This window comes from Saccopteryx bilineata, chromosome 5, assembly GCF_036850765.1.
Source record: "Saccopteryx bilineata isolate mSacBil1 chromosome 5, mSacBil1_pri_phased_curated, whole genome shotgun sequence".
NCBI lineage: Eukaryota > Metazoa > Chordata > Mammalia > Chiroptera > Emballonuridae > Saccopteryx > Saccopteryx bilineata.
Window position 1 is genome coordinate 10,710,564 of NC_089494.1, and position 16,079 is coordinate 10,726,642.

Consider the following 16,079-nt stretch of genomic DNA (forward strand, 5'->3'; position numbering starts at 1 on the left):
AATATTAGGGTATGTCATGACAATAGTAAATTATGAGTGATTATGAAATTGATATTAGCATTATATTTGAATTTTTAAAGATTTTATTTCTCTAGGCTTTCCAGTTTTATTATAGTAGATGTGGGCATATATCAGTAAATAGGGAAATCACATGCAGAATTTTTTCTTATTTTAACAAAGTCAGCAATCCTAAAAAGGATTTAGACCTCTAGGTGTTTTTAGGACGTGCTTTTGAAACTTCTGCAGAAGGTAAATTTTGATCCAGGTGAACATGTAACATGTTCAGGTTAAAATATTTAAGAGGCCTTTTTGTCAAGATACACAGGAGTTGTTGAGTTGTATTTAAAAATGGCATAATTAAAAGTAGCTTTCCTAAGTAAGGATACTGAGTTCTTCTATTTATATCAAAATATGTATAATATTTCTCTACTTGTATATCACGCCTATAAGTAGATATTAACTAAGCACTCTTACAAATTAAAAACAATACTGGCCTTTCTGAAAATAAAATTAGTGCTTTCTTAGGGCTGTTTGTCCTGAGGTGAAGAATCTGGAGTATATCTGCCCAGTTAGGAGGCAGGAAGAACGATGTATTCCAATCACTTGATTTTTCATCTTCCAAATGAACATTTTGCTGCTGGATTTCAGTCTAACCTGAACAACACAAACTGCGGGACCGAGACTGCTGCTGTGGTCACGTGCTCAAACAAGGCTTCTCTCTGTTGGAGCAGCCTTACTTCATGAAGGAGAAGAAGCCAGCCAGCCGCTTACCTTGCTCTCCTTTACAGCCTTTGCTGCCTTTTTCTCCGATCGGTCCAGGAGTTCCTGGTTTCCCGTCCATGCCTGGTTTACCTCTTGGCCCACAGGGTCCTACACAAAGAGAAACAAAAACACCCCCAACATTGTACTTAATAGTTCACACAGGATAAAAGGCAGGGTGGTGTGCTGTCCCAGTTGATCTGGGACTGACCTGTTTGAGCAGTGAAAGTTCTGCACCTTGAGTGGACTCCAAACCCGGGCAAAGTGTAACAGTTGTTCATCTACGGTGTTATACCCTAGTTCCCCGGGGGAATAAAAACCCTTAAAAATGAACTAGGAGTATATGAAGCACAGCTTTGTAAAACTATGTTGCCATTTTGATTTACGCTGTTCCAGAATTCACTATGCCCTTATATTGATCAAAGTAATATGTCATCTCCCAGTGATTCAAGCAAACTGAGAACCTAATTCCATTCAGAAGACTTACAATATGTTAAACCTATATAAAGGGCTTAGTTCAAAGTTTTATACACCAATATTTTGAAAATCTTTCATACTATTAAGCATACATTTGTACTTAATACTTTTCCAAACACTGTACAAAGTGAAAGTATCAGTACATAGAAGTCTGGTTTGTTCAGGCAAACAATTAGAGCTCTAAAACTAATAGTTGTCAGAGAAGACAGATATATTTTACCTCAATAATAATAAAAAAACTTCTCTGAAGTGCATTTGCTCAAATTTATAAGGTTATGTGCAACAGCTTCCAAAATATTTGAGAGGTCTTACATTTGCTGGTCAAGAGTAAAATGAGCTCAATTCTAAAACTGATTGTAAAAAACACTATAATGTGTAACATTTTCTGTGATGCATCATTGGCCGGTTCAACCACGTCCCAGCAATCCAAGTGAACACTGCCAGAGCCACACCTAGGTCTCCCGGTGGCCCCGGGGGCCCAGGGTCTCCTTGTTTCCCTGGTTCTCCGGCTGGACCTGGTGGCCCTGGACTTCCCGGGATGGAGATGATCTGAACTGTGCCAGGGGGTCCACGTACACCTGTTGACATGAACATAAGAAGATGGCTTCACTGATGAGGTACCCTCTCCTCGTGGAGAACAGTACTAAGGAGATAACATTTACCTGGTGGTCCTTTCGGCCCAGTTGGCCCTGGAGGTCCAATAGATCCCGTAAATCCTGGATTACCCTTCTCTCCTTAAAGAAAGGGGGGGGTGTTTCAACTTAGAATAATGGGTTTCCTAGTTCTTCAGGTTGGGTACCAAGTCTCAGGAGAGATACTGGACATTATGATTGGAGGTTATTAGCTCTGTGACAGCCCACAATGTAATTCATATGGGTTTTGGCATGTCATTTGGATCCAGTTGGTCATGTTTAGTACCTACTGAAAAATACACTCTAGAAGTAAGCATTAAGAATTTGTATTTTAGCATTGAAGAGGTAGAATTTCTAAGAGTTTACTATATAAGTTCAGAAACCAATTTAATATTTAAGGTAGAATATGAAGTGACTTTAGAGCCTATTTTAGCATTTCCTGGTAAATTATATTGGTTGGCATATTTACCTGTTTTCTCAGCTTACTGCTCTAGCTTTACTAACAGCCCAGAGTTAATTATATTAGGAACTCTGATAAATACTTATAGATATCTGTTTTGATGTAAACTATCAAAGTGGTAAGATGTCTATCCCATTCTTTGACATGAATACAAAGTACCAAGAACCACTGATTTGGATAAATATATTTTTATAAAAATCTTGAAATGTGGATATATCTGCTTACTTAGACTTTAATATTAAATATGATCTTTATAGAAGAAATAGAATAAAAACAATTACCAAAAGTTAACTGGAAACTATAAATTATCCACTTGATATCAGAACTTGAGGAGTGTGTTAATATTTAACTATATACACCAGAAAAAGCCTAAATATTTTTCCCTTTGGGGGTTAAAATTTTCTAAATTAAAAAAAAAAGTGCAAACTTCCTAATACCAGCTGACAGACGGTCTTATTCTGAAACACGAGAGTAACGTTTCATGGAAATATTGAAAGAACTTAATTTCTGAGTCTCCCCTCTAAGTAACCCTCCATCTCACCAGAATGGTTCTCTCTTTAGTGGGGCTTTTATGTCATTTTTCAAACCTTAGATATTCACACCGTGAGATGGGGGAGTGCCAGGTGCCACACATTTATCCCGGGCTGTCTGCCAGTAGTCACCCATGCAGTGTCTTATGAGACTCCTCGCAATCACTTGCTTTGATTTAGTCTTAGCTAATTTGCAACTTGTGGAGTCAGTGGAAAGGATTAAGAAGGCTCTCTTTGTGTGCCACCTTATCCTTGCTTAGACCTGGAAAGAAGTTTTCCTTTGTGAAAATGTGGCTTTGTTCACTTTGGCTACATGTATGTAGCATCTTACAGTCTAAAATAGATTACCAGTCATACAAAAACAATACCAGAGGACTTAACCAGTGAAGACAACAAATCCCACATTCACATCATTTAACATCACAGCACCCTTATGGAAGGTTGGAGGATTTCTGAAACCTGAAGCTTAAGTTTCTGTGCGTGAACATTTTAAACTTAAAAACCCAAAAAGTAGCTTGGCCTGTGGTGGCACAGTGGATAAAGCGCCACCTGGAATGCTGAGGTCTCCGGTTCAAAACCCTGGGTTTGCCCGGTCACAGCACATACAGGAAACAGCTACTCTGAGTTGATTCTTCCCACTCCCCACCCCTCTTTTACTCTCCTCTCTCTAAAATCAATAAAATTAAAAAAAAATAAAACAACAGCAACCAAAAAGTAGTTTTTTTAATACATGTGCCCCATTAAAAACAACAACAATAAATACTTAAATCTACATATAAAAATTTGCTTATCCTCCCCAATAACAAACAGTTTGGTTAGTATTTTTTTCAGATTTTCAGCTTTTAAAAATTATAACACATGCACACGGTAAAATGGACAAAGCAATACTGTTGATGTTAATGTAGTTCTCTACCCCCTCCTCCACAGTCTACACACATCAGTACTCTCAAAGGTCACCACTGTAAACTGCTTCTCTTCTGTTTTCCTACTGTTTCCATCTTTAAGGTATAGTTTTAATTTCTAAGCCCCCTCCCATTGGTCCTTCACAAGGACACTGAGGTCTTATCTGCACTAACCCTAGTCGTCTGGGTGACCGTGGGAGCTCGGTATTTGTGTGCCCTGCAATGCGAATCTCCACCATTGTATTTGCATCCAAAGAGCAGTGCACAAGAACGGTACCTTGCATGCCTGGAAATCCTTGGAATCCAGGGTCCCCTCGGAGCCCTGGCAAACCCGGAGTACCTGGTGCTCCCTACATTCCAAATAAAAAGGGAACAGAACCACAGACACATTTTAAAAATCAATATTCACTGCAGTTGTTTTTTTTTTTTTTTTTTTTTTTTGTTTTTGTTTTTTTCAAAACAAATAGGATATACTATGTTGGGCAAAAATGAGCTGAAGTTAGGAGACATCATTTTAACCTTCCAAGCCAGCCTTTCAGCTCCTATAGACTCCTGCCACCTAGACCTCTCCTTAGGACTTGCATTTTCAGTTAAAAATAAAAACAAAACTAATCTTAAACCCAAGAGCAGACAGAACTTCTGGTACTCATGGGTGTTGTGTGAATATTAGATACAACTGGATAGAAAGATCAGGCACCAGACTGCCCGAATAAAATTTATAATCTGTATTTGTAATTCTTGTAAAGACAAACTGTTAAACTGTAGCACCCACCGTCATTCTAACTAAGCAGCAATTATCAATTTCTGCTGGTCAGATCGGAAGAAGTGTCCAGAAATGGGAGCATGACGGGTTGTCGGGGTGGTTCTGACATGCACTTTGGGCAAGGATGCAATGATCTGACTGGGAAGAGATGTTTCCTCCTTATGAGGCTGACATTAATTACTCCTGTAGGCACAAGATGCCCACGCAAAGACATAGGAGGAGGTAGGAGGTAGGGGGTGAGGGTGGGGGCCGGGCTTCCGAAAAGAGCCATAGGTCAGAATGTATGTTAAATCTGCTCTTACCATGTCCCCATGAATGGAGACAATGTTATTACTTAAAGACAAGGAACATGGAAAATGCTGAGAACAACAAGACTGCCCTATGAGCCAGCTGTCGTCAGAGCAAGAAGACCCAACGAAGCAGCAGTCCTATCACTCGGATAAGGTGGTGAGAGGTTAACAAAGGAAGGAGAGCAAACAGAATGGTCTCATCCAGGACCCCCAGGCTTCTGAGGTCTGGCAAAAGGAAGCAGGGAGCAGGGCCAGGTGTCGGGAGGGAGCCTTGCGTAGGGAGGGAGCTCTTCCATGTAAGGAGAGAGCTGGTAAAGGCACCCAGCCAGTTCAGACCAGCTGAATTAATTACCTTGCAAGTGCAAATGTAGAAGCCTAGACCTTGGAAGCCCAGAAGACTGAAGTGAGATCACATTTCCAAACCAGACTTTCCACATCCCAGTGTCCTTAGAAGGACTTTTGATGTGATCATAGGATCATTGATCATAGGATCAGTGTTTGCTACTTTCGAAGAATCACGAAGATCATGAAACATACTTAAGACTAATGAAGAACCAATATCTCATTTTTCAAAATAAAAAAAGTTTTTAAAAGGTAGATTTTGGAAACCAAATACCAAGAGCTCTTAAGAAACCAACATGATTCCTGACAAGCGTATGCTGTACCTTAGCACCTGTCACTGATGAAACATCTATGACAGAGCTCTACCTCCTTATCAGTCTCCCAAGAATCTGACGTAAACAGAGAAAGCAGAAAGCTAGGAAGATGTGGAGGTGTTAAGTGAGAGGCAGAGCTGAGCCATATTAATAGGTTGGGAGCATGAACCTAAACGAACAGGATGACATTTAAGAAAGATACATGTGAAAATTCTACACCTAAGTCTCAAATAAACAATAAACAGGACAGGCCCTGGCTGGTTGGCTCAGTGGTAGAGCGTTGGCCTGGCGTGCAGGAGCCCCAGGTTCGATTCCCGGCCAGGGAACAGGAGAAGTGCCCATCTGCTTCTCCACCCCTCTCCCTCTCCTTCCTCTCTCTCTCTTCTCCTCCCGCAGCCAAAGCTCCATTGGAGCAAAGTTGGCCCAGGCGCTGAGGATGGCTCTGTGGCCTCTGCCTCAGGCGCTAGAGTGGCTCTGGTCGCAACAGAGTGACGCCCCGGATGGGCAGAGCATCACCCCCTGGTGGGTGTGCCGGGTGGATCCCGGTCGGGCGCATGCGGGAATCTGTCTGACTACCTCCCTGTTTCTGGCTTCGGAAAAATACAAAAAACAAACCAAAAAAAACAACAACAAAAAACAATAGACAGGACAAGCACTAATGGAGAAACTTAGTAGCAGTTCACGAGGAAAAGGCACGTAGGCTTTTCGCTGACCATAAGCTCAATGTGCAAGAACAGTATGGTGACGTGGCAGCAAGCAGCCCACGTGGGCTTCGGGTTGGATTACAAAGTGGAGATGTTCCGGCTAGTGAGACTGTTCCCTCTGCTAGGCGCTCCCTGGAGTACCGACTTCTTACTCCTGGAGGCTCTTTGTCCTAGGGACTGCATTTTTAAGGGATATATTGACAAATTAGGATATATTCAGATTAGAGGCAGGGTTGATGAAAGATGAAGTAGACTTTGAAAAACAACAGGTATTTTGGGGGGAGAAAATACAGAGGTGGGCAAAAGTAGGTTTGCAGTTAGTATGTGAAAGTTAACTCTTGTATTATTAATTATAGTATTATTTTTTAATTACTGCCCTGGCCGGTTGGCTCAGTGGTAGAGTGTTGGCCTGGCATGTGGAAGTCCCAGGTTCGATTCCCGACCAGGGCACATAGGAGAAGCACCCATCTGCTTCTCCATCCTTCCCCCTCTCCTTCCTCTCTCTCTGTTTCCCTCCCACAGCCAAGGCTCCACTGGAGCAAAGTTGGCCTGGGCACTGAGGACGGCTCCATGGCCTTGACCTCAGGTACTAGAATGGCTCCAGTTGCAATGGAGCAACACCCCAGATGGGCCAAGCATCGCTCCCTAGTGAGCTTGCCGGGTGGATGCCGGTCAGGCGCATGTGGGAGTCTGTCTCTCTGCCTCTCTGCTTCTCACTTCAGAAAAATACAAATAAATTAATTAGTTAATTTTAAAAGATTATTAATTACTGTATTATTATCATTAACTGACTTTTGTTTACCCTGTATTTGGAAAGAAATGGCAGGTATTTGCAAACACTGGCAAGTATGTTGTGGGGAGAAAATAAAGCTATTGAGGGAAAAGCACACGTAACTTTGAAAATATATTGACCGAAAAATCATGTTGTCTTGTAGACTAGAGCGATCCCAAACTCCTACGTGTCTTTTAAAGCCCCCATCACTGGAACTGTTTAGAATCTAAACAAGAAAAGGTCAGGAATAGCATAGAGAAGGGTCCCACATGGACCAAACTTTCAGAGGCCTCTTAGAAGCCAAATCTGTCTAACATTTACGATCCTTTGATTCTTTGAACCTTCTGGACTCTCTTTTCCATTGAGTGCACAGCACAGAAGCATCAGAAATGGGAAATTTTTGTTGCCTCTGGTACCACTGATCCTGGTAATCGATGTGGAGGAATATAAGACCTCAAAATGATTTTTCACACTTACCTGAGGGCCCGGTGGCCCCTTGTCTCCTGCAGTTCCAGGTGGGCCTCTTGGGCCAGGTTGGCCCATAAATCCCTTGTCTCCTTTTATGCCTTTTATGTGACTCCCTGGAGGTCCGGGGGGACCAGGCTCACCTGAATTCACAAAGAGCCTGTCAGTACTACAAGTCAGGGAGCTTGGCAGCCTTTGTCAGTGAGTCTTTTTATTTTTTTAATTTTAATGTTTTTATTTATTGATTGATTTTTAGAGAGAGAAAGAGAGAGAGATAAGAAAAGGGGGAGAGAGAGAGAAATATTGATTTGCTCTACTTATTTACACATTCATTGGTTGATTCTTGTATGTGCCCTGACTGGGGATTGAACCTGCAACCTTGGTGTGTCAGGACGATGCTCTAACCGACTGAGGTACCCGGCCTGGGCTGTCAGTGATTTTTGAAGGAGGAACAAACCCTGTGCCTTGCCATTACCCCGAACAGTGTTTCCCTTCGGGAGTATGATGAGACCGTGTAAAGACAGAACAAGATAACGCCAGAGAAGCCTGTGGCGCAGGGTGAGAACTGCTGCTCCCTGAGGAAGGTCTGTTGGGGCGGGGCCTGTGCCTCGCTCAGGACCTGACACATAGTAGGCGCTCCCTGGTGAAGGGAGGCTTCTCTCTTTTAGGCTGATTAGTTCAGTATTCATGAATTTTTCAAACAGGCCCCTCTTTCCCAGCAATGTCTACAGCTTTAGTGCACCCTGTGTGAGGGCTGTGGGAAGATGGCGGAGACCAGAAGGGAAAAGGAGCAACAGGGTCACACCAGGGGCAAGTGGAAAGCTTCTGCTGTGAAATATTATCGCAAATCTTTTATCTTATTTAAAGGTAGACGCTCTACCTGGCTTTCCTCTTAGGCCTGGTGGACCCTGGTCTCCTTTTCGGCCAGGGATGACTGCGCCAGGGAAACCCGGTGGCCCTGGGAATCCTGCCGTTCCCGTGGGTCCTTGCGGCCCGATATCTCCCACTGTCCCCTTCCTGCCGGGGAGGCCGGGCAAGCCTGGGGCTCCTCTGTCTCCTTTGGCTCCTGCAAAGAGAAAGGTTCGATGAGTTTTCGCAATGCTCCCGTCCTGGGGTGGATAGTTTGTGGTTATCTCTAATAACGTAGACGCTTTGCTTAAACATGTTAAGATTCAATATATATTTATTTTATTATATATATATTTTTTATTTTATTTTTTTTTATTTTTTTTAAGAAGCCAGTAAAAGAAATTTAGGTCTCGACTCGGTTCTGCTTTTGATTAGCCATTTGATCTTGGCAAAGTCACTTCACTTGAATATATTTTTACTTTTAAAATGAAGGTAGTACCTGACCTCGCTCGGTTTTGTCAAGATCCAGTGAGATAACAAATGGAAAAGGGAGATGGAAAGGCATGACGTAGGTCTGATGTGCTCTGTCGATGAACTTTAATTACAATGGCATTAGTCCATCACTGGAAATTCACTAGGGCACACAGAGCTAAACTTCACAGCCATGACGTGTGCATCTCAAGTGTCCCCCAGCTAAATCCAGGCGAAAGAACAACAAAGCTGTTGCCTGTTTGGTCCTCTGGTTACCTCTGCCCTGTGACACAAACAGACCTCCAGAAGGGAAGGATGAGGCAGGAGGGGTGGATTTACCAGCGAACAGTCCCAGAAGTCATAAAATAAATAGTAGTATTTCTCATCTTCAAGAACCTTCAAGAGATTGTACTTGACATTCATGAAGGGAAAATGTGCGCTGAAAATAAACTTCCTCATCTCTGCCATCTTTGTGTGATTCTAGAAATATGTAGTAAGTGGCATGAAAGTAGGAGACATCTGCTGAAAAGCAGAAAGAGTGAGGAGGAGGCTGGTGGCACGGGGAAGGACCTGGGAAGTTGTTACGCGGGGAAGACGAGATGATGATGAAAACGAAAGTGATGACTGTCGACTGTCTAGCCCTTTGTCTATCCTGTTCTTTAGCTTCTTCATGCCCACGATTTAAGGTGTTTAGATGATTTCCGCTCACTTCAGACTGTGAAATGCTGTGTTGGTCAGAGACCACAAGATGCTGACTTGGGTGGTATATTCCAAGTCTGTTCAAATTCTTCCTTGTTCTAAGATCAGTTTCTTTTTTAGGATGTGGGAGAATAAACTAATTAAAAGGATTCATACCTTTCAAGTCTCAATGAACTCTTCTCCATATTTAGTTATCCTAGGGGGACTGAGGTGCATAATCATTTACTTACATAATTAAGCTGTTAGTTTTTTGAGGCTTTTTTAACACTTAAGATGTGATCGTTTTTCATCAGATTTTATTTCCAATTAAGTGCTAAAAATTTCTCCTTCCAAATGGTTAAACTGTGTGACCTTAGCTCAAGAAAATGACCAGGAACTCTCCTTTTGGCCATTATTCTAAAAAACTAGACTGGGAAAGCCTTTATGTTAATGGAGGAGGTTGAGCTGGGAGGGACATGGGGACATTGAGCTCAACCAAAATGACTATCACATTACCTAGAAATGAACAGAAAAGGACAGCTTTGTCCACTTTCACAGGTGAGCTGCGAGGCCAAGAGGAAGCATGTCCCCTGACTTTGCCAGTAGCATCAGGCTACTCCTTGCTGGTTCTTGTGACTTTCAGTAACCAGGCCGTGGGCCTCTTTGCTACTAAAATCCTAGCCATGGGACCATGGCTGCGAAGGGTCAATAAAAGCTGCAAATAATCTAATGTTTCTTCTGGCAGGTTTCCCTACAAAACGGAAAAGGTTAAGCTGCTTCGCTTCACTTAGGAAACACTGGGGCGTGAGAAATCCAGAGTTGCAGCCTATCAATCAAAAGTCTTGTGTCTGCTTTGAATGACACGTTCAGTGAGTGGTCACGTCTGCGAGGTTAAGAGAATTACCGGGTGGCCCTTTCCGCGCAGTAGCGTGAACCACGGGCTGGCTCTGGGGGTTGGAATCGGAGCTTTGACAATACCAAGGCCAGAAGGGATCAGCCTAATTCCTGCGTCTCAGAAGAGCAGGGAGGGAGGCCCATTGAGAGCCGCCCATTCCACTTTCGTCCTCTCAGGAAGTGATGCATTTAAACCACGCTGACAACAGCAAGACAAATGTATAAGAAGTCTTTTCTATTTTTAAAGAATTTCATAACAAGAAATTCCAAAATTGGATCACAGTTTCTAATTCATTCCCTTTGTCTTACTTGACCCTGAAGAATATCAACATCCTGCATTACCACTGGGACGTCTTTAATTCACTCTGTTTAGTTTAGTTTATAGATCAAGCATATTAAATTAGACTCTGCCCTGGAAAATGGGAACTCCCAGGGCCAGGAAGGCAGATCGGCTCACCTGGAGGACCAGGTTTCCCTTTAGGGCCTGGAAAGGCCCCCAGCAAACCTGAAAGAGGTAATTTTGGCATATTAATACTTTATCTGTGATTAATTTAATTATATAGACATAACTTATTTATTCCACCCAGTCAATTTCACTTTGGCAACAGAAGGAAGTTTAATTATTACACACCCAAACACACTCAAGACCCTTTAGAAGAATCTCTAAAGCAGTGAAATTAATAATTAGTGTCACTGATTGTTTCATGCGAAATAAAACTAGTGGATCCCAGGTAATGAGCAAGTTGTACCCGTTTCTCCCTTTTCTCCTGCTGGGCCAGGAATTCCATCCTGTCCTTGGTTACCTCTCATCCCCATTGGTCCAGGATTTCCTGGGAATCCTGGAGGGCCTAAAAAAAAAAAAAAAAAAGAAAAAAAAAGCCATTTAAAGAGAGGACTTACTTCCTATCAATGGCCTACTGTGCCAGACACACATGTGTAGTTCTGGTAAGGTGTTCACTTTTTCAGAACTGTAGTTATGTGAAGCTAGACTCACAACTGAAACGACAGACTCATACATACAGGAAAATGATCACTTCAGAATGTCTAGGTTGGCAGATCTTTGAATTAGGTGGAATCAGCTAACCTCACTTTTGTGTACTTTTGTCTGAAGTCCGAGTAAGTGGACGCCGCCTTCTAAAGAGCGGTCACGGCTCAGCTCAGCGGTGAGCTCAACAGTGAGTTCGAATTCAGAAACCTGCCTCCCTTCGGAAAGGGACATAGACAAAGAACGGAAGGGAACCTGGAGGGCCTTTGGGTCCCAGAAGTCCAGGGAAGCCTTTCACTCCTTTAGACCCCATGTCACCATCGGGACCCGGCTTTCCTACAAAGGAAGAGAGAGGGAAGGGGAAGGAAACACCAAGAGACAAGTGGTTAGAACAGTGGCTGCAATGGCCGGTTCTTACAGCCACCTGTGCTCACGCTGGTCTCCAGGGGACTTGTCCTGGGTGCTGTCTCCCTAGAGAAGCACAGCAGAGGTGTGCTGGGTCCCTTTCAAAGGTGTGCATGCAGCCATCCCGGGGGCCACTCGTCTGATCTATTGCTTTCACTGGGAATTAACAGCAAACCCATGGAACCTTCCAGTGTTTGAAAAGATCATTTAATTGTTATCTTTAAGATAATATTATTATCTTAATAATATACTGAAGCTGTCACCCAGTAGCTTAGCAAAACCAAAACCAAAACCAAAACCTGAATGATAAGCAAATAAGAAAGCAAGCCCAAGTTCAACCTTAAAACACGCTAGAAAAGATATCACCCCATTGTTACGGGTTGAACTGCGTGGCTTCCTAATTTGTATGTTGCAGTTCTAAACCCCAGTACTTCAGAATGTCATTATACTTGGGAATAGGGTCTTTAAAGAAGCAATTAAGTTAAAATGAGGTCACTAGGGTGGACTCTACTCCGATATGACTGGTGTCCTCGGAAGAAGAGGGCATTTGGACACAGATGTGGAGGGCAGACACAGGGAGAAGGCGGCCGATTTCCTGTGTCAAGGAAAAAGGCTTCAGGAGAAACCAACCCTGCCGAGACCCTGATCTCAAACTTCCAGCCTCCAGAACCGCTGTGAGAACATAACTTTCTGTTGTTTACGACCCCCCCCGCCTGTGTTATTTGTTATGGAAGCTGTAGAAAACCAAGAACGATCATCAGATTGGGCAGCGAGCTAACATTTCACATCTTCCGGCTGAGTCCCTGGAGGTGGTACCTCAGGACTTCTGTGGAGGGGAGCACACAGCCTTTAGACCTCAGTCCACCAACGGGCTGCTCAGTAAATGAGGCTCCTCCCCATCGATTTGCTGCCTTTTAGTGTCTTAGAATCTGAAGCTCACAGCTGAACAACTACAGTTACATACAAAAGCCGACAGGGCTTTCCGTCTGCAGAGATGACTCTAGGAGGTGGGAGCCATGCTCAGGGTCGCGCTCCTGCCCTCCGCGTCGCAAACCCCGTGCTCACCTGGGAGGCCGGGGCTTCCGGGACTTCCGGGTTCCCCATCACGTCCAGCAGGCCCCGGGTGTCCAGGGGGGCCAGGTGGCCCTCTTTCCCCTTTCTTTCCCATGTCACCTGGCAGGCCTGGTTCTCCCTTAAATTCAGTCAAGCACCTTTAGAATTCTCATATAAGCAGGACATGCGATCAGAATTCAGTATAAACCATATTTGTTTACATCTATTTATTATGATCATCATTACTTTTAGTTGGTTAGTTAGCCGTCCGCACGGAGCATCTGTGACATGCCAGCACTGTGATCCGTCCTGGGAGCAGGATGGCTACATGTTTCGTGGGGCCCAGCCCAAAATGAATATTCAGCTCCCTTTGAAAACATTTTTTAAAGCAGTTCAAGCCAGCGACAGCAGAGGATTGAATCAAGTGTTCAGTCCTTCGCACCCAACCTCTGGCTACCTGGGGCACCTGCCCACAAAACTGGCTCTCACCAAGAATATGATAGCAGCCACGTGCAACAGATATGTGATAGATACAGTCTCTGCCTTCATGGGGCATGGGAGAGAGTCAATTATTACAAAAATGTGTAATTTCAAACTGTGATGATTAACTCAGGGGTTAGAAATAGACCAAATGAATATAATATGTTCTACAAATAATTACGCACACAGATAAATGTACGTCAATCACATGTAAAAAACAAAACCAGTAAATCTATACTTCAGTTTTATGATGGTTACTTACAAAATCTCCATAGTAGCTGATTAAAAATATACTACTCTGTTACCATGATTTGCCGGCCTGGTAAAGCTAGTTCCTTTTGTGTTCAATGCATAGTTCTAAACATTTCTTTCATGATTAGCTTATAAACTTATGAATTGGTTTTTATAAGTATAAAACAATTCCTCACTGAGAATATGTCTCAATGGAAAGAGTGTCCCCATGGTTTTCTGAGGACCTAGTCTAAAAATAAAGGTAAAAAAAAATTTATTTGTGCTCCTAGTAATAAAGGGTTATTTTCTTGGGTCTGTGTGGCTTCTAAAATTTTTCTTTCTTGTTGTTTCAGCAATAATTTCTGAAAAAAATGATTGGTGAAAATCTTTAACAAAGGTACTTAGGGAAAAGGCCTCCTAAGTAATAAAGTTTATTTTTTTGTAGTCAAATGCTCTTGAAAGTCTGATTTAAAAAAATACAGACTCCCTCACAAAAATTTGCATTCATTGTGCATTCCATTTCAGGAGATTAGAAGATTTCTTTGGGTCCCCTTAGACTCTTTAAGGGATGCATGGAATCCCATATTAAAATCCCTAATTATGGGAATCTCTTATCAATCACATTCTAGTGATCTAGCTCTGGCTCTTATTGCAACTATTACTGCTCACAAAAATTAGGGGATATTTTATTACTTCATATTCATTTTGAAATGTCTCCTAATTTTTGTGAGCAGTATCTATACAGAAAGGTTGGGAGGAAATAAACCTAAAAAACCAGCTGAGCTCCAATGAAACCCATGGTTGTTACTTGGTAAAGCACAGTAGCAAGGGCTTGGAAACACAATGTCCAGTTAACAGCACTACCACTGAGAACCACGAGACAAGAAAAAATTCTGTGTAATGGAATGAAAAGAAAGTTTCAAAACAAGATAAATGTAGTTTAGGATTTTGTTTGCTGTGAAGTTATTTTTTATATATCTTTTATTATAGTTTAATAAGTCAAATGTTTTTATTACAAGGTTTGGAAATTGGTTTTTATAAGTCTATGTAAGATAAATCCATAGCAGAATGGCTACTTTGTATCACAGGGAAAACAAACACTGTCCAGTCAGGTTGTGTGAGCCTCTCTATCACTGCCTCCTTCTGGCAGCATGCTTAAATTGCAGGAACAATTATGAGAAATTCCTTGGGAGTTGAAACTGGTGGGAATAAATTCAGAAGTTGACAGCTGTGTGATAGGTGTCCTCAGATGTGAAGATAGGATTATAAAAAACCCCAAATAACTATCTGAAAATACAATATTTTAAATTTTCTCTTCCCACAATATATCCATATACTTGATATTTGAAGGGACTCACTCTACCACCAAAATGTAAATACTTAAGTGGCCTATATACCTTTGGTCCTGGCGGTCCTGGCCTTGTCCCTTCTGAATAACCTGGCTCTCCCTTATCTCCTTGGAGACCATGAATACCTGGGAGGCCTGGTCTGCCAGGTAGACCTGGGAGGCCCAAATTTCCCCTCATTCCTTTGGACCCTGAAATCAGGAAAGACATCAATAAAATAGGTAAACACAGGGATCTTGAAGTGTTCGACTTCTGGCTTTGCACAAACCACCCTTCTCCTAGGAAACTGACTCGTCAGTATCGCTAATGTATGAGGTAGTCAGAGTGGATGATTTTTTTACATAGTGGATATATTTTGTTCTCACTAGCTGCAACTAGTACATTGGTCTGAAAGTAAATCTAATTGTTTTATACCGATTTTCTAAGTAGAAAATCAAGAACACAAAAAAATCTAGAATCGGGACCCATCATGGGCTTATAGGCTCACAGCAGGCTCTTATACCTTACCTGGCACCCCCATGTTTCCCATGCTTCCCGGCATGCCGTGCGGTCCCGGTCCTCCAGGGGTCCCCGTGCTCCCTGGGTCTCCTCTGGGGCCTGGAGAACAAATAAACAGATGCCCTGCGTCGTTCCTGGACACAAGGTGCCCAGTAAATATTTGTGGCTTGAATGAATGCATGCATCCAGAGTAACCTTCCCAGCTGGGTAAGTACTTTTTAGCTGCCTTGTACCTTCATATAAGGAGGGGACTGAGTACTGAGAAATGTAAAATTAGAGAAGTTAGATTCTTGTGAGTAGGTATGGATTTTAAACATCAAAATCATCCTAGGACCAAGGCCAGCAGGAGAGAGGGAGTCCCCTGTGACCAGATAGTAATCCTGCTGAAAATGTACTGCCATGTAATATACTTTCTTATTGATGTGATCACAAGAGAATAGGGGCTACTTTGATTGTTTTAAATATTACCTTGCAAGCTCAATAACCTGTTAAAAAAAAAAAAAAAGAGGCAAATTTGAAAACCTCCAAAGCATTATCTGATTTTCTTCTATGACATGTGATGTTGTGATAAAAGTTTATAATACGTATGAGCTGTTTCAAAACAATATCTTTAGTACAAAAATGGAAACGTTGTGCGTGTTAATTATTTTCTTCATTTCGTTTTGGTTTAATTTTAGAAGCAAATTTCTGTTGGAAGACTCTTGGAGCAGAATTCAAATTTATACCAATAAATCTAGAAACATATTTCTGTTACATTTAGATCTAGGAAAACTTAAGAC

The 16,079-nt window shown here is 42.3% G+C and overlaps 1 protein-coding gene across 1 annotated transcript in view; it reads right to left on the reverse strand.

Annotated features, from left to right (window-relative positions):
- The window catches only part of COL4A3 (collagen type IV alpha 3 chain), a 133,982-nt gene that overhangs the window by 10,686 nt on the left and 107,217 nt on the right, over positions 1 to 16,079 (reverse strand). Inside the window, exons 36-47 of the mRNA XM_066232826.1 lie at positions 15,310 to 15,399; positions 14,854 to 14,993; positions 12,758 to 12,884; positions 11,543 to 11,623; positions 11,052 to 11,150; positions 10,760 to 10,807; positions 8,291 to 8,476; positions 7,423 to 7,553; positions 4,038 to 4,110; positions 1,899 to 1,970; positions 1,689 to 1,814; positions 772 to 870 (exon numbers count right to left, since the gene is read on the reverse strand). Coding sequence (XP_066088923.1) covers positions 772 to 870; positions 1,689 to 1,814; positions 1,899 to 1,970; positions 4,038 to 4,110; positions 7,423 to 7,553; positions 8,291 to 8,476; positions 10,760 to 10,807; positions 11,052 to 11,150; positions 11,543 to 11,623; positions 12,758 to 12,884; positions 14,854 to 14,993; positions 15,310 to 15,399 — 1,272 coding nt within the window. The remainder of the gene's footprint in view (positions 1 to 771; positions 871 to 1,688; positions 1,815 to 1,898; positions 1,971 to 4,037; positions 4,111 to 7,422; positions 7,554 to 8,290; positions 8,477 to 10,759; positions 10,808 to 11,051; positions 11,151 to 11,542; positions 11,624 to 12,757; positions 12,885 to 14,853; positions 14,994 to 15,309; positions 15,400 to 16,079) is intronic.